At 40.1% G+C, this 21,610-nt stretch overlaps 2 protein-coding genes across 4 annotated transcripts in view; one reads left to right on the top strand and one right to left on the bottom strand.

Moving 5' to 3' along the window:
• Window positions 1-16: 16 nt before the first annotated feature.
• Window positions 17-15,503, top strand: Atp6v1d (ATPase H+ transporting V1 subunit D). Its single transcript, XM_031356297.1, has 9 exons — window positions 17-254; window positions 4,085-4,202; window positions 8,221-8,300; window positions 9,803-9,870; window positions 10,368-10,412; window positions 11,679-11,782; window positions 12,224-12,290; window positions 13,320-13,398; window positions 14,881-15,503. Exons 1-9 carry the CDS (start codon window positions 214-216, stop codon window positions 15,020-15,022), a joined length of 744 nt encoding a protein of 247 aa, XP_031212157.1. The 5' UTR covers window positions 17-213; the 3' UTR covers window positions 15,023-15,503.
• Window positions 15,504-18,005: 2,502 nt separating this feature from the next.
• Window positions 18,006-21,610, bottom strand: part of Mpp5 (membrane palmitoylated protein 5) — an 84,262-nt gene continuing 80,657 nt past the window's right edge. For all 3 annotated transcript variants that reach the window (XM_031356290.1, XM_031356293.1, XM_031356292.1), the window contains exon 15: window positions 18,006-20,845. In XM_031356290.1, the coding sequence (XP_031212150.1) occupies window positions 20,669-20,845 (177 nt within the window). In that variant the 3' untranslated portion in view covers window positions 18,006-20,668. The remainder of the gene's footprint in view (window positions 20,846-21,610) is intronic.

Genomic DNA, 21,610 nt, shown 5'->3' with positions numbered 1-21,610 from the left:
GTTCTGTTCCCACCCCCACCCCGCCCCGCCTACCGTGCCCTCGCAACAGGAACCGGAAGTGCGACCCGGTTTCCTGGTTGCCTCTTAGCAACGCTAAGGGGTCAAGTGACACCATCAGCTGACTCCGGAGGAGGAAGGCACAGTGCTAACCAGTTCTGGAGGTGTTGCGGTCCCGATTGTCTTGCCGGGGGCCCGAGCCGAGTCACCGTCAGAATGTCGGGCAAAGACCGGATTGAAATCTTCCCTTCGCGAATGTAAGTTAGAGACTAGGACAAGCGACACCGGGTTCAGGCACCTCTTCCCGGAGCGCATTCCTGCGTACCCTTGGCCACCAGCGAGGTGCCTTGTTTTCTGGGTCGCTCCTGAGCTTTCCCCATGGTCTTCCTCTTGAGTTCCGAGCGGGGCTTCTTTCCAACCCCCCTCACCTGGTCCTTCTGAGAGAAAGAGGCTGGAGAGAGGTGGTTCCAGGCCACAGGAAGACCTGCTGGCATTTTTTTTTTCCCTTGGAGGTCGATGTCTTTACTCACTCGTTCCACACACCCTTTGAGCCACACACGGAGTTTACATAACTGAGCCGTCGCCATCTCTGCCTCCCAGGGCTCATCAGTGCTGAGGAGTGCGACCTAGACGCTAAGGTGATCTGACCAAAGCTCTCAGACTGAAAGTTATGGGATGGGAAGCATATAGAAGGCCCCTAAGCCAAAGTGACATTGAACGTGTCACCCTCTCGCAGCTGTAGGTTTCAGTCTTGGATCTCGTCAAATGTCACCTGCTGTGGGAAGATAGCCCTGCATTTCTGAGGTATTCCGACAGCCATGTGATGACTGCACTCTTTACCTCTAGCAGTGTCACTTATGACACTGTCACACGGATATTTATTTGGACTGTCTCCTGGATGAAGGAGGCATCTTTTTAATGCATAGAAGGTCCACAAAAAATTGTTCCTTGACCCCCTTGCCTTGGGATGTGCTCAGTTACAGACTACCTTTCTGCTTTGGCCTGACATCTTTGTTAGGAGAAATGACATTTGTAAATGAAACTTGAAGTTTTCTCAAATTCATATAATAACTTGTGGAAAGTAAATTTTATTCGTATTTGTGCTCTCATCTTCAATTGTCCCTGAAGAAGGAAATCAGTTTTTACTCTGATATTTAGGTCTTTCACCGTGGTCCTGTTTTGGGGCCTGTTTAGGGTTGTGTGTGTGTGTGAGATACTGTATTGTTTTCCTTGTCCTGTGCTTTTTTTATTCATAGATCTGAGGACTCTTAAAATACTTATATTTAAACCACAGAATAGATTTCTGCCTCTGCCAGGGTGTTTGTAATTCTGAATGAATGAAAGGGTTTAATTATTTAAAAAGAAAACCTTTTAACCTTTTCCCCACTGACTTTGAAATGGCAAGTTATACTATCTGTACAAATGGGCTAGTTGTGGAGAAATGCAGTGCTTGTAAAACAGCTAAAGATCAGGATTATCCTAGGGTGACCTTTCAAAACCCAACGTGTAATGACCCCATCCAAACTTTACTGAGACACCAGATTCCAATGTGGCTTCTGGAAACAATGCTATGCTCCTAGGATGACCACAGTTCTCCCCCCTACCCCAGCCCCTAACCCCAACTATAATGTCACTGAGTAATATCTCAGAAGCAGAGCTCTTGTCTGGCATACAAAAGGTCCTGGGTTGAATCCCTAGTACCTAAAAGTAAAAATAACTATGCCTGCCTCAAACAAACAAAACTCAAAGGCAATAGGAGAATTAAGTACTTACTTAGGTGACACCTGATTGATAGATCCTAGACCTCTCTTTGAAAGAACATTTATTAAAAAGGGTTTTTAATTGAATATATAGTTTACATAACTCATAAATGTGTCAGGGATCTGAGAGAACCCTTCTTTGCAAGGCAATCAACCAGAAAGGCAGGGTCTCTGTGTCTCTGTGGGAGGCTAGAATCCTGACTTCTGTAACTGTCAGAGAGCAGGCACAGTCGACACAACTACAGGCAGACTCACCAGCCCTTCTGATTTTCACTTTTCTGAGTCTGCTTGAGTGTTACTCATTCTCTTTAAAATGCCTAGGCATGTCTGCGTGAGCCAGATGGCGCTCACCTTTTTGCTTTGCTGTCAGTGGTCTCACTGTTAGAAATAATGTCTGGCCATATTTAATCACTATTCGTAATGCTGATATGTTTTTATTTTTACTTTGGAACTTTTAATTTAAGACTACAAGGTGAAAAATGGGCTTCTTTGGGCTCAGACAGGAGAAATGATAGGTTTGTGATTGTGAAAACTGTTATTTGAGAGCACTCAGCTTGCTAGGTGAGAGGAAGTCAAGGGTGGGAAGTAAATATTTTCCCCAAAGCTTGACAGCAGGCTCTTTGTCATATGGTCAGATGTCTTTGATTCAGCAGGATACAAAGTCACTATTTTAGTTGAAGGTCAACCTGTTTCTTTGGTTTTTTTTTTGGTAGGACTGAGCAGCTCTGAAACAGAGAAGAGCAGGTTTAACAGCCATGGTCCAGATCACACAGTACTGATTTTGGTTTCTCCTTCATTTGCTTGGTGGTATTGTCCTGTGGAATGTTGCGTTCATTCACGTATCACCAGAGGACATGAAACAAGTTTGGATGGAACAAAGGTGGTTCAGATGGTAGAGCACTTGGCCAGCACGCACAATGCCCTGGTCTTCACTCGCTAGTACTACATAAATCTGGGTGTGGTGGCACATGCCTGAAGCATAGCAGGATCAGGGGTTCAAAGCCAGCCCGAGATACATAAGACCCTGTCTCAAGGGGGAAAAAAAGGGTACAAAAACTGGAGTCATTAGAAGTCAGGTGAATCTTGGTTCTTGTAAATGTTGGGCAGGTCACCTCTAACTCATTATGTATCCCAGGCTGACCTTCAGCTTCAGTCTTATTGCCTTCATGTCCCAAGTCCTGGGACTCCAGCTGTTCACCACTCCATATCCTGCTCCAGTCGCTCTTCTTTAGTCCCAGTAACTGACCACTTCCTATTCACAGTGGCATAGCCATCTAGAACGACCTTTACTTTGTCAGTCAGTTCATCCATGAGCTCCAAACTTGTAGGAATCTGCATTGCTGGCTTAACCTAAATTTTATCTAACTTCTTTCTCGCCCCTGCCCTGCCCGCTGTGTGTATGTGTGTATGTGTGTATGTTGCATTCAAGTATGTGGGTACATGTGCCTGGGGAGGTCTGAACAGGATGTCTAATTTCTTCTTCAATTGTTTTCCCCCTCTTTTCCTTGAGTCAGTCTCTTATGGAAGTGAAAGCTTGTTGTTTGGGCTGGGCTGGCTGATGAGGGTGATCTCAGGATCTCTGCCCATCAATGCTGGTGCTATACGCACATGCAGACATACCTGGCTTCCTCCTGGGCACTGGCTCCTTGTGCTCAAAAAGCAAGTGTTCTGCACACTGAATCATCTTCCCCGCCCCTCAGCCAATCTTTTGAGTCTTACTTCTGGTATTTAGTGTCAACAGTGCAGAATGTTCAGTATACACATTGGTGTGGCTTGCTCTTGCTTAGGCTGGAAACTGAACCAGCTTCACTGGATTAAACTCTGGTGAGAGCAGCACTGCAGTCACCCACTGCTAACTACCTTTCAGATGCAAAACTGTTCAAGTGCTATAATGTAGCATCTTTCAGGGATGCAGTGTGGAAATGGGGCATAGTGCTCCTAGGTTTAAGCCTTCTTTTGAGTCTTGGGTAAGTCACTAGAATCAAATCTGGTTCAAATTTCTACCTGCCTGATCCCCAGTAATAATAAGATCTTTATTTATGACTTTATTGCCACAACAGTAATAGAAATATAATGTATCATTGTGGATAAAGTGTAGAATATACAAAAAATGTAGTAGTAAAAAAGTAAACTCATGTTTTTCCCAAGCCTTGTTTTCCAAGGAAAGCCATTCCTAGTTTCTGTGAGAACTTTGTAGATCTGTTCTTTGCACCTGAATGAGCGCATTCAATTCTTAGTTCATATAAACAGCATATAGATCTCTCATAGTGGTATTTGTTGTATCCTTTAAGTGGTGACAATAAATATGTTTGCTTTGTTTTTTGTAGGGCACAGACCATCATGAAGGCTCGATTAAAAGGAGCACAGACTGGTCGAAACCTCCTGAAGAAAAAGTCTGATGCCTTAACTCTTCGATTTCGACAGATCCTGAAGAAGATAATAGAGGTAGAACTTTGCTTAGAGCACAGTATCTACTTAATATACATCCAAGTATTATAACCAAGTATGGCCTCTGGCACTTACGTTATTCTTCCCTCCACCTCCCACCCCTTCTTCTCCCTTTCTCTTCTTTCTTCCTCTCCTTCCTCCCTTTCTCTCTCTCCCTTCCTTCCTCTCTTCTTCTCCTTCCTTTCCTTCCTTCCTTCTTTCCTTCCTTCCTTCCGGTGCTGGGGATTAAACATAGAGCTTCATTTATGCTAAATATATACCATACTGCAAAGGTAAATATCTCCTTCCTAAATTTTCTTTTTCTTTTTTTGATTTATTTATTTTATTTATGAGTACAGTGTAGTTGTCTTCAGCCGCACCAGAAGAGGGCATCAGATCTCATTACAGATGGTTGTGAGCCACCATGTGGTTGCTGGGAATTGAACTCAGGACCTTTGGAAGAGCAGTCAGTGCTCTTAACCGCTGAGCCATCTCTCCAGCCCCCTAAATTTTCTTGATATTATTTAAGTCAACTTTTCTCCTTTCAAAAATAATAATACCTCTATAATAGGCATATAATATAGAACTGCTATGTACTATGTAGACATATATACACACAGAAATTTAAGTTTCAGGGAGTTCATTGTAAAACCCAAACTCTGTTACGTCTGCAGAGCTATTTTATCTGATCTGTACCAAGCCTGCCTCTTTTACCTCACGTGGAGTGCTCTTTCTGATGTCCCCTTCCAGGGACTTTTCATTATGTTTTCTGTGATTAAAATGCTATTACCTTAGTTCATGCTAAATTGAGATAGGGCCTTGCTTTGTAGTCCAGGATAGTCTGGAACTCATGGCAGTTCTTTTGCCTCAGTCTCTCAATGCTGAGATTACAGGCATAAGAGATTGTATCTAGCTCCCTTGAACTTCTTTTGACTAGTTTCTCTGGTCATTCTGATCTCATCAGAGAGAGTGATCCAATCTGAAGTGACTACTGTTTTTACTTGTGTCATATCTCTTCATTTTATCATATGCTGCTATACACTACTGCCACTACTGCGTGATATTATCTTACATGATGGTTTAACTCCTACTAGAGAATTTAATTTCCAGAGAGTAAGGACTTGGTCTTTTCAGTACTCTATTTCCAGTGCCTGAAATAGTGCCAGCACATAGTAGGTTCTGTTAAGTGGTTTTTTTTTTGGGGGGGGGGGTAAATTGTGTATTATATAGAATAGTATATAAATTATACAGAATCATTCTCAAAACTAAATGTTCTCTTGCTAGGTCTCTTGCCTCTAGCAGTCCCATCCCTTATTTCTCTGAGTTAGTTTTGACACTTTCTAAATATGTAGCTTATGTGTATATGCATGTGCCAGAGCACATGTGTGGAGTCAGAGGACAACTTTCAGGAGTTGGTTCTTGCCTTCCATCTTACTGAAGCAGTGTCTCCTTGTATCTGCTGCTGACCTGTGTACTCCAGGCTGGCTGGCCAGATGGTTCTTCTATCTCCCCCATCATCTCCCCATAGGAGTGCCAACCTTGAACTCAGATCTGCCTGCCTCTACTTCCTAGGTACTGGAATTAAAGGTGCTCGGCATTGTGTCTATCCCTTCTGGCTTTTATATGGGTTCTGGGGATCAAGATCTAGAAAATCATCAGGTGCTTTTACCCACTGAGTATCTCTCTGACCCCAGTATTTTGTGCATACACATAGACTTTAAAATAACAGTAGTATTAAATTCTGTAGTATTTTTGCCTTCTCCTCCCTCTCCCCTGCTCTGTGACATAACACAGATAGCTTTATACATGAGTACATAAGTCTGTCTTAGTATTTATAATATGGCATTTTGTTGTGGATAATGGAGTTAATGATGTGGCTGTGGTCCAGTATTCAGTCCTAACAGTGCCTTGGGAGGAGGAAATGCTTAAATCCTTTTGTGAATATATGGTAACATTTTTCCAGAAAATACTTTTACAGTCTTCTTCCAAGGTTAGGTAACTGCCAAGATTTAATGCCAATTTGTAGTTAGATTCTGCTTGTTTTCATACATGCTTCCTAATGGGCATTAATGAAGTCTCCATTTGTTGTTTTCATACATGCTTCCTAATGGGCATTAATGAAGTCTCCATTTGTTGCCATCTGCGGTGCTGAAGTGTCCTCAGTCTGTGCTATTTTCAGTTATGTGTGAGCTTGTACAGCTTTTTGTGGTCACTGGTAATTTGATTCTTTTGGTAAATTTCTTTTCATTTGAAAAAGGTCATTATACATGCTGGTAAATGTATAAAACACTAAAAGTATTTTCTTCATATCTGTTAATTAAAGAACAATTGAAGCATTAAGAATTCCTTAGATTCAAACCCAGGGACTTATATGTGCTAGGCAAGTGTTCTTCCACTGAACTGCATCCGGTGCTTTTTAATTTAAACAAACAAACGACATAACTAAAGCTCTGTAGGTTTAATTTTGTTAAATACAAAGTTGGCCCTTTGTCTCCCCTCCCCACTTTTCTCAGCCTGGATCTCACTCACAGGCTGGGTAGAGCCCGCCCGCCTTACTTCCTCAGTCCTCCTTACTTCAGTCCTCAGTCCTCCTTACTTCAGTCCTCAGTCCTCCTTACTTCAGTCCTCAGTCCTCCTTACTTCAGTCCTCAGTGCTCCTTACATCAGTCCTCAGTCCTCCTTACTTCAGTCCTCAGTCCTCCTTACATCAGTCCTCAGCCCACTTGCTTTAGCTGTCTAGTGCAAGCCACTGTGCTGACTCCTTAGAGATCTAAAGTATACAGGCTTAGAAAGGCTTCAAAGGACTAGGAAAGTATTGTTTTACCTTGTTACTTTATAACTATTTACTTTGAGAGAGTGTTACCTTTTTGCCCAATTTCCCATGAATTCATGGGCTCAAGCAATCCTCTGGATTTAATAATTATTCTGAATAATTATGACTATATGTGCAAAATACCACACCTGGGCTTATAATTTTTGTTTTGGTATAGTTTTCTTACAAGAGTTCCATATAACCTGGGCTGGTCTCATACTGCTGTGTAATGAAGGATGACCTAAAACCATCTTCCTATCTCTCTGTCTCTTACATGCCAGGATTCCAGGTGTATGTCTCTACATCTGCTCATTGTGCATGCGTTTTAAGATTTGTTCTTATTATGTGTATATGTGTGTGTGGGGGGTATGCCCATGTAAGTATAAGTGCCTGCAGAGGCCAGAGGACCTGAGTTCAAATGCCTAGAACTCATGTGCAAAGTTAGACATGATCCCATGATCCTGTAACTCCAGGGTGAATGAGTTGGGGTGGGAGCTTAACTCCAGTTCAAGAGAGAAGGAATAAGTGGAGAGTCATAGAGCAGGAAAGCCAATCTCTCCCCCTCCCCCCTTCTCGCTAACACACACACAGGGGGAGGGGAGGAGAAAATGGACTGACCTCTTTTACAGATGGTTCTTTTTTGGTGGAAATGTTGTAAGATAGGAATTTGTCATTTTGTGAATGGATGGACAGTTAAATGGTCTTTTTAGTATAATAAATTCTCACATAGACCTGGACTTGTTTCTGAATACTCTGTTTTGTTTCTTATCATACTAGATGTGTTTATTTTAACAGGTTTTTAAAAAATGTTTGTTCAGCTAATTTTCTACTTTATGACCCAATTTCTCTTCTCTTAAAAAAAAAAGTTGGCTTTCCTAAGTGTTATATTTTCCAAAGTGCACTTTGGAGTCAGTGTGCCAATGAGGTTTTGGATTCTGAGTGAATTTAGAAGATTAATTTGAGCAGGTCAGAATAAGTGGGCCTTACTAGATTCAGTTTTGTGTTTGTCAGTGAGTTTATTTTAATTTTAACACTCATAGTTTTATAACATCATCAGGACCATGAGCAAACTGTCCAAAACTGCTGGAGTCTTCTCATTATCCAATCAGTCTTGGTTGCTGGTACTTTATACTTAGCATCAAGTACTGACATTATTAAAGGAACTAATGGCAGAATCCACTGTAAGCTCTTGACTAACTCTGTTGTTGGCATGTGCTTTCTCAGACTAAGATGCTGATGGGTGAAGTGATGAGAGAAGCTGCCTTCTCATTGGCTGAGGCCAAATTCACAGCAGGGGACTTCAGGTAAGATGACTAACAGGGTGTTTGAAAAACCCCAGAGCCTTCAAGTTCAATTAATTAAAAAATGTATAAAGACAAATACTCCTAGTGTCATAACCTTAACTGCTTCTACCTTCCTAATGGTTTTTTATAAGTGCCAAGCACAGAGTATTTGATAATTTGAAGTCCATTTTCATTTAACATTTTGCCCTGTTTTCACAGGTTTGTACCCTAAGAATTTATTAACCATTTCTCTTAGTGCTGGAACTTTAAGTTGAATGCTAGATTTTTAAAATCTGAGGGAATGACTGTGAGCATTTTCATCTTTCTAGGATACATTTTTCTTGAGAATGGAATCCATTATTCAATTGAGAGCTTTATGTCTTTTATCACATCATTATAGCTTGACAACAGCATGCATACCGGTTTGCAAATGTATTATGCCAGTTTATTCCATCATGGTTCTCTTAGTAACTCCGTGAGGCAGATGATGGTGTTACCCCAGTTTAAAGTGAAAGTGTTCCTGAGAGTACAGGGCTACTTACAGACAGGTGGAAGTTGTTTTCTGGACTCCTTAGTTTTCTTCCTGCTGTAGGAGCTTTTCCTGCCATGAAGACCTTAATCTGTGGGCCCTGAAGCTAGTTAGGTGGCAGGTTTCACTGTCTGCTAGTGTAGTAGGGTAGTGTAGGATAATGTAATTAGTTAGGGGGCAGGTTTCACTGTCTGCTAGTGTAGTAGGGTAGTGTAATTAGTTGCTCTGACTTTTCCAGCAGAAGGGGACCAACAGTAGTGTATTTTGTGTGGTTAAGAGGAAAGTTCTTCTGTTCTTTTGTAACAGATGGTGGGTTGGATGACATCAGAAGGTTGTTAGAATAAAGACTAAATAGTAGCTCACAAACTGAACAGCAAACTTAGAAGGAAAGAAACTTTTCCGCTAGGAATACATTCTCTAAAGTCACATGTCCACTCACTGAAAACACAAGCCGTCCTCATACTTTACATTTGCTTATCCTGTGGCTAGTAGGTTAGCTGTTGTTAGTGCTACACTGAGGGCCTCCACTAGCTCTGTTGAGCTTTTTTCTCCTGGAATAAAGATGATTACTGAGGGCTGGAGAGATGGCTCAGTGGTTAAGAGCACTGACTGCTCTTCCAGAGGTCCTGAGTTCAATTCTCAGCAATCACATGATGGCTCACAACCATCTATAATGGGATATGATTCCCTCTTCTGGAGTGTCTGAAGACAGAGAATATGAATATGAATATATATATACATATATATACACACACATATACACATATACATACATATATACACATATATATCTATATATACATATATTTACCTATTATATATAATAAATATATAAATCTTTAAAAAATGATTATTGACATATAATGTGACTTCTTTTCCTGGTTTCAACATCCAGTGGGTCCTTGTAGAGTCAGTTTTGCAAACAAGACTAAATACTCCTCTCTCTCTCCCTCTCTCTCTCTCCCCCCTCCTTCCCCTCCCCCCTCTTTTCTAGTACCACAGTCATCCAAAATGTAAATAAAGCCCAAGTGAAGATCAGAGCAAAGAAAGACAATGTTGCAGGTAACCTACCAACCCTAATCCTTGGAGGGGTAAAGGTGACAGTTACAGCTAATCAATTGCATGACAAAGCCCTAGTTTCTCTTAAATTAGGGAAAAGTTGATGGCATGTTAAGACCTTTAGCAACCTAGTTCTAGTACTCAGGATAATTTGAATTTTGAGAAGAAGCAAACTCTTGAGAAGACAAATTCTTAAGTATATTACTTGAAACCATTTATAGTTCTAAACTTAATCTCTTGGTTTTTTAGTATTTGATTTAGTGTTTCTAGTATATGATACTTGGTATAGAAAGCAGCACCCTTTAAGGAGGCAAGGGCCGGCTGATCTCTAAGTTCTAGGCTAGTCTACATAGTAGAATCTTGTCTTTAAAAAGAAAGGCAGCTTGCCTGGGCTATATAGTCTGCTCCAAAGGAACCAGAGCCAATGGGAGAAGAGAAAGGAAAAGTACTTCCAGCCCAGTCTGTAGGTCCATCTAACATCTTCACTGTCTTTCTAACAGGTGTCACCTTGCCCGTGTTCGAACACTACCACGAAGGAACTGACAGTAAGTGCAGATATCCTAAGCTGTATAATTTAACTGGGAAATACAGGTGGTAGTCATTTGCTGTTTAAAAATACGAGGCTTTGTTTATTGCTAATCTACTATTTAGACTTAGGCACTGCCTTTTTGTTTAAACTTCATTCACCATGGACTATTTATAATTTCTGGTTTTGAAAGAGTAAGATCTTATGTTCTATGACACATTCTGAATGCTGGGTCTTTCTAGATAGTTTTAGCTTACTCTAAGCTTTTTGGAATTTCTCTTTCCTAATTTGGCAGCATTTGTAGGGATAAGTAACATTTGTTTAGTCTTCTTTAGTCTTCTCAAAGCGAAGTAATTAACTTTTTCCCATATAAAAATATTCTTTCTTCTGCTACTTGTGTCTCATTGGTTCAGAATGTTCAATGTGGGACATATAATAAAGGCATAGTCACCTGGGCAGATAGTTTCCTTGTGCTGATGGCATTGTCTACTGTTAGCTCATCCACCAAGCTTGGAAAGTGCTGACGGCTCCCCTCTAGGGCTAGTGGTGAAGCTCTGTGGTAGAGCTTGTCTAGCATGTGTTCAGGTCTGGATTCCATCTCCAGTGCATGCGCGCGCGCGCACACACACACACACACACACACACACACACACACACACACATACGGGTATATCTTACTTCTATCTTTACAGTTACTCTAGTAGTTTTGTAAAAATAAAATTTTTACAACAACCAGCTTTTACTGTCCCATCAGAGAAGTTGTGGTAACCTGCAGGAGACCCTCAAGATCAGGCTTGTGGACCTTCCCTCAGAAGGGGAGATTCTACCATCCCTCATGCATTTCTGTTCTAGCTATACATGGTCTATGGGGGCGCTAGAGTAGATAGAGCACAGAAGACTAACTTCAAGTGGGGTCTAACTGTGCAGCTATGAGGAAGTTAACTATACTAGGGGGAGACTTTCCTGTGAGGCAACTTTTGAGGTCACCATACTTCTAAGTAACTTGCACCTCTATAATATGAACCCAGTAAACTTATTGGTTCACCTAACAGTACTTAAGTGGAATTGTCGATTGTCTTGGTCTGTCACTGGTTTCCTGCTGGGTAAGTGGATACCTGCTCATGAGAGCTGGGAGTTGACATTCTGTGTTTGGAATTTGTGTGTAACAGGAGCTAGTGAATTGGTCTTTCCATGTTTGTTATTCTTCTGAATTATCTTTCTTTTGGGAATTCATGGAGGATTATCTACTCTCTAGTTAAAAATGTTGTCTGACTGGCTCTTTCAGGCTATGAACTGACTGGTTTAGCCAGAGGTGGGGAGCAGCTGGCTAAACTAAAGCGAAATTATGCCAAAGCAGTGGAACTACTGGTGGAACTGGCTTCCCTGCAGGTGAGTCGCAGCAGAGTGCCCTCCTTAGCTTCTGACAGTCATGTGGGACACTCAAATGGTCCTGTGTGAAACAAGCCTAACGATCCGACTCTGAAGTGGTGGCTTCTTTGCTTTTTATTAATACAATGCATGTTAGTGGTACAGCTCCACTCTGCTAGACAAGACAGCAATGGTCAGTACCAGACCTAATGCAAGTATAGCATGGTGTGTGTGCCCTGTTACCACGTATCTAGGCTATGAGGGAATGTTTCTCCGTGGAAATGCCACTACTTCTATAGAAATCTCATGTGAATTTTCACTTTCTAAGGCAGGCTGAAAAGAAACTAGTTGTCTTTTGGGGTTCCCAAATGTTTTGTACAAGCACAGTCTGAGTGGGGCCAAGTGGACAGGTATGGCTGATCATGGAGACGTGCTTGTAATTAATTTGTCCTTTTATTTTAGACTTCCTTTGTTACTCTGGATGAAGCAATTAAAATAACCAACAGGCGTGTAAATGCCATTGAGCATGGTGAGTGAAAGCTTCGGGCAGTGCTCTTCATTTCCTTGTCCCTCCCTGCCAACTTGTTAGGCAGCTAGGACTCAAGCCCAGCTTACCACTGAAAGGTGAGGCGGGCCTCTGCCACAGTGAGGAGAGAAATGCGTCAGCAGTAGGAAAACGCGGCCTCTGATCATTCATGCAATTACTAGAGATGAGATTCTGTTCCCTGAGAGCTGCAGTGCTTTCTTAGTTTCTGTCCATTGGTTGAATGATAGCTTCTTAAAAAAACACATTAAACATTTATCTTTAAATCTCACTGTTAGGCTATTATCTCATTTTGCTATATTTATTTTGTATCTTTTATTCTATTATTTAAAACAGTACAAATGTGTTAACAATGTTGTTGGCTGAAGAACTCAATTTCTATGAAAGAAACATTTATTCAGCCTTAGGTAAGAGAGGAGCAAAGCCTGAGGCAAAGAATTTGCTTGTGCCCTAATAGTATTAGCTAAAAGTATTTATGGACACTATTACTTGGTAGTGCTTTTAGCACAGGCTAGGCAAGTATTCTTATCACTGAGCTACAGCCTTACCCCTGAAACATATTTCTTGTCTGTTGATAGTGTCAGTCTGAACTTCCACCAAAACAAAGTGAATGAGGTTAATAGTTCTCATATGTAGGGAGCTCACTTTCCAGAAGAATAGGAACACTGTATATGAAGCAGAACTGAATACCACATACATCAGTCACAGCATTTAACATAGTTCTTGTGTATTACTGTCGTCTGTTTAGGAATACTTAGGATCCAGTATTGGATCTGTTTTGGCCTAATATGGTATCTGTACATAGAAAAGATACTGGAAGGGTACATACCAAAATATTTACAAGCTAATTTTATTTGGCTAGATTACATCTCACTTTCTTTTGTTCTCCAAGTTTACTGCATTAAGTGTACATTAATGCTACAATTAGAAAATAGTAAGTACTATTCAGATAAATACTGGGGATCTTTTAAAAGGGCAGTTAAGTTCTCACATACATTTGTTTTTAAACTCTAGTCATCATTCCCCGGATTGAACGCACCCTTGCCTATATCATCACAGAGCTGGACGAGAGAGAGCGAGAAGAATTCTATAGGTTTGTTGAAATTGGCACTTACTAGTTTTTTGTTTTGTTTTCTATATTTATAGTTTTTGTTTTGTTTTCTATATTTACAGTTTTCTCAGTGACTTAATCTTTTGACTAAGCACAGCTGGTATTTTATTTTGTTAAATAAAAAGCAAAAAATAAATGTTAGGCATGTGGCACTTGCTTATAATCCCAGAACTCAGAAGGCAAGACTGTAAGCTACTTAACTCTATCCTGGGCTACACTCAGAGGAAAGAAAACTGAAAGAAGAAATTTTAACAGTAGTCCTCTTTGCCTGCATTTTATTTTCCATTTCAGTTGACTATGGCTAACTGTGGTCCAAAAATGTGAAATAGAAAATTAGAGATCTAATATGTGGGTTGTTTTCAATTGTATGCTCTTCTATGTAGCATGAGTCTGCGATCCCGTGCTGACAGGTGAAGCATCCTTTCATCTAACATCGCACTACCTGCTGTCAGTCACTTAGTACACCTATAACCAGAGCAGGTATCAGCTGTCAGGTTACAGCGGTGCTGTGTTTCCTTTAAGATGTGAAAGTTTTTGACTTATGGGAATAATTGTTAACCCCTTACTATACTTAATTTTCAAATTAAACCTTATCAATATTTAACCACATTTGATTTAGTATACAGATAGAAAGTTTAGCTACAAAGGGCTGGTCATGCATGAAAAAGCATAATGTACAAACTTTCAGATCTGCAAGTCTTGGGATGTATCCCCTTGTAGAGAGCAGGACTACTGTAATTTTAAAGGCTGTGGAGATCAGTGTCATGTTTTGCATATAGATTAAATATACCATAAAAATTTATGTCTCAGAAAAAGTAGTAAGATTCTTCTTTAAAACAAAAGAATGATTGAGTTGGTTATCTCTATATAAAATCTGAGATAAGAAACTGGAATGGAGCAGCCATCTTGCAAGCAGCATTGCACATTGATATGTGCAGGTAACAAAAAGTACTTGGAAATCCCAACATAGATCACACCTCCAGAGAATTAGCACAGTAAGTGGTGAGAATAATGATGCTCACTGGCTGTTTATGAAGACTTAGAGCAGTATGGGGACATAAATAGTAAACAAAGGGATTGTGTTCTAAGTTTGCATTAGTGGAGAGCAGGCAAGAGGTGTGCTTAGGGAACCATGCTGGTCTTAGCTCTTGAAGCATCTCAGTGTAAAGTAGAACTGTAGTTATCATTCATGTTTAGGGTTGCAGTGACTCAAAAAAAGTAAAGCAGAATGCTCAAAACCTGTTTCATTACAGAATGGATTTCAAGTTTTATTTAATATAGGATAGCATATAGGGTTACTGCAATCAGATATTAGTGTTTTTCCTCAAACATTTTGAGATGTTTTAAATTACTGAAAATGAAAGTCAGAATCTAGTTTTCCATGTTTATTGCCTAGTTATGGAACCTGAAGACATTCGAGTTTCTTCGCACTGAAACAGCATTCAGAAAGTCCCCTTCTTGCAGGTTAAAGAAAATACAGGAGAAGAAAAAGATTATCAAGGAAAAATTTGAGAAGGACTTGGAGCGGCGGAGAGCAGCTGGAGAGGTGATGGAGCCTGCCAACCTGCTGGCTGAAGAGAAGGATGAGGACCTGCTGTTCGAGTAGCTGCCCTCTTCTGCTCCCTTCAGACTGAGCATCAGCTCCATTTTAACTCAGTGTTTAGGTTCGGTATGTGTGGATTATTTATTCTGGCATAAGAATTTCTCTGGCTGTAAGATTTATCAGAATGCCTTGTGAGACTGTTTTTCCTGCATCAAAATTCAGCAACCTGAGATTTGTAAAACCTGCCTAGCAACTTACAGAATTTCCTCTGTGAAAGTGTCATACCATTCTATTTATAATAGTTTGATCTGTTTAAAACTTTAGGAAATACTATAAACATTCATGGTCTCAGGCAAATGCTGTGAGCGGCCTTCTTTCCTACCCACTTGCAAACCTTGCCACTGTTGTCTGAGGCTGTGCAGCCACTGTGTTCCTGTGAACTCAGCTCACCTATTTTTCTTTGCACGATATGTCTGTGTGTAATGGAAGCAGTTCTGCCCATTTAAATGTGACTTATGAACAGAGTAAAATGATTTAAAAAACATTTCGTTTCTTTTTCTTTTTGAGAATTAGCTAAGAATAGTGATTGTGTCCTTATGCTCAGATCAGTGACCTTACTGCCACTCTAGTGCTACTAGGTTTCCTTTGAGATGGTTACTGCATTTTGGGCTACTAATAAGTGACTACCAGTAAGTACTATGTAGGCTTCTTAATACTTCCTTCCTAATCTAAGAACAATATTCATTCCTATTTTGGACTAATCAGGTAACTCCTTGCTATCTTAGGAGCAATAGCATTTTGCTGTTTTTTATGACACACCAAGTGGTGTTGCAGGTTTCAGTATTGCTTGATTTGGCATGATTATCTGCAAGTACTCAGACCTTAATGCAACCAGTTCTGTGTGTTCTGGGCTTGCCTGGGCACGACATAGATGTTAGTTATGAGAGTGACACCAGCATTAATGTAGTCTGACCAACTGCTATCACAGTAAAGATACTAAATGATTCTGCAAACATTTAGGACTATTTGCCACAAACTTACTGATTTGCGTGTTTATGTTCTCAAAATCACTAGTTTTTTTTTTTGTTTTGTTTTGTTTTGTTTTGTTTTTTTTAAAACGGTACTAGGGAGCCTGCTCAGGGCCTCATGCTAAACAAGTATTTATAAGTCACATCCCAATTACACAAAGGAAAGATTTGAGACGCAGGGGAGCTTAATTGCTTTTAAGTTGAAAAGCTACAAAGTGGTGATAGTAAATCTAGAATTTTAAGCCCAAGTAGTCAAACTTAAAGGTTTTTTGTTGTTGTTGTTTTTTGAGAAAGGGTTTCTCTGTGTAGCCCTGGTTGTCCTGGAACTCACTCGGTAGAACAGGCTCGCTTCGAACTCAGGAATCCACCTGCCTCTATCTCCCAAGTGCTGGGATTAAAGGCGTGCGCCACCATAAACTTAAGTTTTATAAAAATTTGTGTGCATATGTGTGTGTATTCCTAGGATGGACCTGCGGTTGGGATTTAGGGGCAGGCACCTTCATCCGTTGAGCCATTTTACTGACCATAGACGTTTACTCACTTAAGTTTTTGTTTTTGGTATGTGCATGTACACATTTGCATATGCATGTGGAGGCTAGAGGAGACTTTGGAGCTGTTCCTTAGGACCTGTCCATTTTTGTTGAGATAATCTCACTGGTTTGGAGCTTGCCAAACAGGATCTGTCTCTGGCACTCCCATGCAGGAATTATAAGCATGCACTACTAAGGCTTTTCTTTTCAACATGGGTTCTGGGTGGGGTACTGAACTCATACTCTTTTGGCAAACCCTTGAGTAATCTCTCCAGCCCACTTGCTTTTTATCCTTTCCATCTTTTCCATATTTAAAATTCTAGGTATTTAAGAGCAAGATAGAGAGCCTGTCTCAGAAGATCTTTTTTGTAGGAAACCAGATGTTGTAGCTCATAGACACTGTCAAGTTCACATGCACATACTAAAACAACAACAACAAACAAACAAACAAACCAAAATTAAATAGGTAAACCTCTATGGTCAGTGAGATGGCTCAATCCCACAACTTGAGTTCATTCTGGGACCCACATGATGAAAAGAAAAACTGACTTATGTGAACTGTGCAGTGACCTGTGGCACACACACTCCACACAATAACATTGAACTGTTTGGTAAATATTTTGTGAGGTATAAATTGTACCATTTCAGTTGTGCATATGGAGAAATCAAGTAGCTTATACAAGTTAAATAGCATAGGTGGAATGAATCCAAATCAAGGGAATCTGGATTTCACAGGCAAAACCCTTGAGCTAACTAGGCACTGCTTTTAGTTTGAAGATTGCCACATTTAGGTTTTTATTTATGGATATCCATTTATTTGAAAGCATTGGACCACAGGCATTTAGATTTCTCATGTAGCTTCAGTAAAGCTCTGGCACTTCCTAGGCTTGCTTAAACAGTCCACAGATTTACAGATGATTTCCTATTGAGATGCCATCTTCTTATGCTCCAGGGTGGCCTGGAACTCTTATGCTTCAGCCTCCCGAGTGCTGGCCTTGTAGGCACAGACCATCAGGTTGCATAAATATAGTTAAAACTGTGATGTGACGTTTGGGAGATAAACAGTAGGTGCTGACAACTCACATTCTCAATCCCGAGCTGCCTTTTTATACCTCTTCCCTCTCAAGTTTTGTGCTCACAACTTTAAATGGGCTATTTTCAATACTTTTAAAGGCCAGGGGTGGTGGCGCATGCCTTTAATCCTAGCACTCAGAAGGCAGAGGCTGGCAGAACTGTGAGTTCTAGGCTAGCCTGGTCTACATATTGAATTCCAAGAGGCAGGATTGTATATCAAGACCCTGTCTCAAAACAGCAACAACAACAAGCTTGTTTGTTCCAACCAATAAAGGACACCCCACATTTACACTGTAATTTGTATTCCACTTAGAGTTTCCAGTAGTGTTGATCCTGACAATCCCTCAAAGGAAGAGTGGTCTGTATGTATATAAACCTTAGATATAAACATAAGAAATGAAAGTTTCCAGTGACTTTTACAATTTGAAATATAGGTTTACTTTTTATTTTTATAATACATTGTGCAGTATGATATCTCAAAATAACGAGTGCAGAAACAAGACAGTACAAAGGGAGATCAACAACAAATGTCAGTGGCTACCTTCATTAAGGATAAATCCCTGGTTTATATTTTCCACACATTCGAAAAAAATTACATTCAAATAATTCCTTATCCATATTTACTCCTTAGGCCATGAGAGAAGGAAAACAATCCATACACTAGATTTTCATAGGAAGCTAATCTGGACCAGTCTAGATACTAATATCCTGAAGTATGAAAATCTAAGAGATGAAGGTCCTTCCTTGTCTGGATTTCCCGAGGACATGTCATTAGCTGGTATTACCTGCTTTGTTTCTGAGGCAGGGTCTCATGTAGTTGATAGTAACCTCGAGCGAGCTGCCAATCCTTCTGCTTCCACTTCCCATCAACACCCATGCTTGCCTTCTGCCATAGCCGGGGTTTTGTGCATGCTGGGAGGTATTCTACCAACTGAGCTGTGTTCCCAGCCAACCACAATATCAATTCTGTAAGTGGCTAAGACTTCCCTGGCACGGCAGTTTCCAATCAGAACCACAGATGGATAGGAAATTGAATTGCCCCTAATGGCTATACAATCACATGTAAAACGGCTTTTTTTTTTCTTATTTATTTTTTTGAGACGGTCTCAAGCAACCCAGCAGCCTTAAACTCTAGGTTTTTCTATAGGGTTACAGGTATGCTCACCAGTCAGTATTTTTAGTTGGCATGTAGATCACAAAGCTCTACTGACCATAGACTACCTTTCATTCCTGAGAAAAAAAAAAAACGGTGAAAAACTGAAAAGATTTAATCCTTTAAGTGCTAAGTGAATTGACCTTCAATGTTGACAAGGGTGTCAACATTTCCTGCTGTAAACTGGGAGTGTTCAGACTTGAGATTCCTTCCCTCAATCCAAGAATGTGCTTTTATTCCTAAGGAAAATTATTTTGAAAGTATTTCTAATAGACACACTTGCCAGCCAACTACAAAAGCCATGCAAAACTGAACATAAAAAGACACACTCAACATTTGTTCCAATAAGATTATCCAGAAGAGAAATGAGACACACAAACAGCACTGACAAGACATTAACACCAACTGCTGTGCTAAGTGACAAGTCAGTGTCATTCCAGTGTTTGTTTAGCTCTGGGAACATGAAATTCCGTAGCTACATAAAATCAAGACATTCACATTTGAGGTTGGTTGTCACACAGAACATTGTCCTTAAAGGCTTGAGAAGACTACAAGTTAACTTTCTGTGTAGATTTGTAGACAATGAATTTTAAAGCTATAGCTAAAGAGACAGTACAAAAATCCCATTAGCATGAACATTGAAGATTTAGCAAGCTGCTATGTTTCAGTCACAAGGAAGACTGTCCGGACAAAAACTTGTCTGTACACGCTTAATAAAACAACACTGCTGTCCTTGTCTAAAAGCTCAAGGCCTTCCTTCCTTCTCATCTCTAAGTCAGTTAGTTGTCAGTATTTCCTCAGTGTGTATGTATGTATAAAACTTTATTTCAATGCATAACACAACTATTTACTAATCTATTAAATATCAGTATACAGTACAGATTTCCAGTTTGATACCTACATATGTAGCACAGTCATAGATATAATTCTGTGCTTAGAATTAAAATGCAGAAACTGTCAAATGTGTTATGTCCTTTCGCTGACATAAAAAAATATTTGCATCACAAGGAAGAAATTTTAATGGTCAATATAGTTTATATGAACTCTTTATCAGAACAAGGAGTCAAGGCTATCAAATCACCACAATTTAATAAAGTAATTCAGAAAATTCTATCTTTAAAAATGTCAGCATCTTTTGTATACTCGTAACTACACTGGAGGCTGCATTCTCATCCACAAAGTTCAAGCTGAAGGGCTGGACTTTTTTTTTTATTTTTGGTTTTTTGAGACAAAGTTTCTCTGTGCAGACTTGACTGGCCTGGAACTCACTCTGTAGACCAGGCTGGTCTTGAACTCAGAGATCCACCTGCCTCTGTCTCTGAGTACTGGGACTAAAGGCATGCACTTCCATGCCCAGCAAAACTGGTACTTTTAATGGAATGTTTTTCAGAATTAAAAGATATAACCAATAAATTTAAACGTGAAAAGTTACTCCAAACTAAAGTGGCACCTTTTTTTCCTTTTCTTTTTTAAGAGAAATATTTCTGATGACCAAGTCAGTTATTTAAGAAAATACTGTTATTCTCAGTGCACAGAAGCACAGCCCCTTCTCTCAATAATCCCATGAAGTCATTTAAGTTAAATGTTAAATAGTGTTAATATTCATAACCATGTGAGACAATGGACTATTACATATATACACACTTTTTTTTTATAGACATCTGACCCAGAGGCAAAGAGTCAGAAAGGTGAAAACAAAAGGTTTTACCAGGATACATCAGAAATGCTCTGAAGGAAGCTTCCATTTTAAATCTCCACACAAGTCAAGGCCCCCTAAAGCAATGTGTAGGATGTGTTGTCTATAGAATGCCTAATGGACCTTTCTCATTAGTTTAAGAGATTTAACCCTCAGCGTTAAGGCTATCTTCCTGTTGGCAGTTTGCCAAATAAAGTTCATCATGATAACACAGAATAGCCATTTCCTTCACCTTAGCCAGGTGGATGGCACCCACTGAGGTTCAGTATCCAGTTTGTTAATGAGCCTAAGCAATTCCTGATAGGCTTTATCAAGATCTGAATTCACAATTGCAGTGTCGAAGTAGTGGCCATTGTTCTGCTCCATCTCTCTAGTCTTCTCAATGATCTCCCTTAATTCTTCAGGCTGCAAAGGAAAACATAGAGACTGTTAGAATACAGAATACAGAATGAGTCAGGAGGGTCACTACATGGCTTTCCTGTCTGTTGTAGACTCAAGAGTGCCTTCCCAGCCCTTCTCTTGAGCCACCTTGGTACCATCAGCATCTTCAGAATTCTTGTTTAAACTCTGGTTTATAGCACATTTTGTTCTCATATATTTTCATTTTATCTTTATGCCTGAAAAACATGGGTGATTACTTTGACTTCCCCCAAACCTTTCATTTTCAAACATTTTAGAGCATGATAATCTTTATCTATCTATCTATCTATCTATCTATCTATCTATCTATCTATCTATCTATCTATCTATCTATTTTATGTATGAGTACACTGTTGCTGTCTTCAGACATGGCAGAAGAGGGCACTAGACTCCATTACAGATGGTTGTGAACCACCATGTGGTTGCTGGGATTTGAACTTAGGACCTCTGGAAGGACAGTCGGTGCTCTTACCCGCTGAGCCATCTCTCCAGCCCGATAACCTTTATCTTTTTTTTTTTTTGGTTTTTCGAGACAGGGTTTCTCTGTATAGCCCTGGCTGTCCTGGAACTCACTCTGTAGACCAGACTGGCCTCGAACTCAGAAATCCGCCTGTCTCTGCCTCCCAAGTGCTGGAATTAAAGGCGTGTGCCACCACAATGCTAAAAGTAGCATTGGGGCTGGTATGGTGGCTCAGCAGTTAAGAGCACTACTTGTTTTTACAGAGGACCCAGGTTTGATTCACAACATCT

The sequence above is a fragment of the Mastomys coucha genome, unplaced genomic scaffold, assembly GCF_008632895.1.
Source record: "Mastomys coucha isolate ucsf_1 unplaced genomic scaffold, UCSF_Mcou_1 pScaffold6, whole genome shotgun sequence".
In the NCBI taxonomy this organism is placed as follows: Eukaryota; Metazoa; Chordata; class Mammalia; order Rodentia; family Muridae; genus Mastomys; species Mastomys coucha.
The sequence above is the reverse complement of the archived record's forward strand: the minus strand, read 5'-3'. Positions and strand labels throughout refer to the sequence as shown.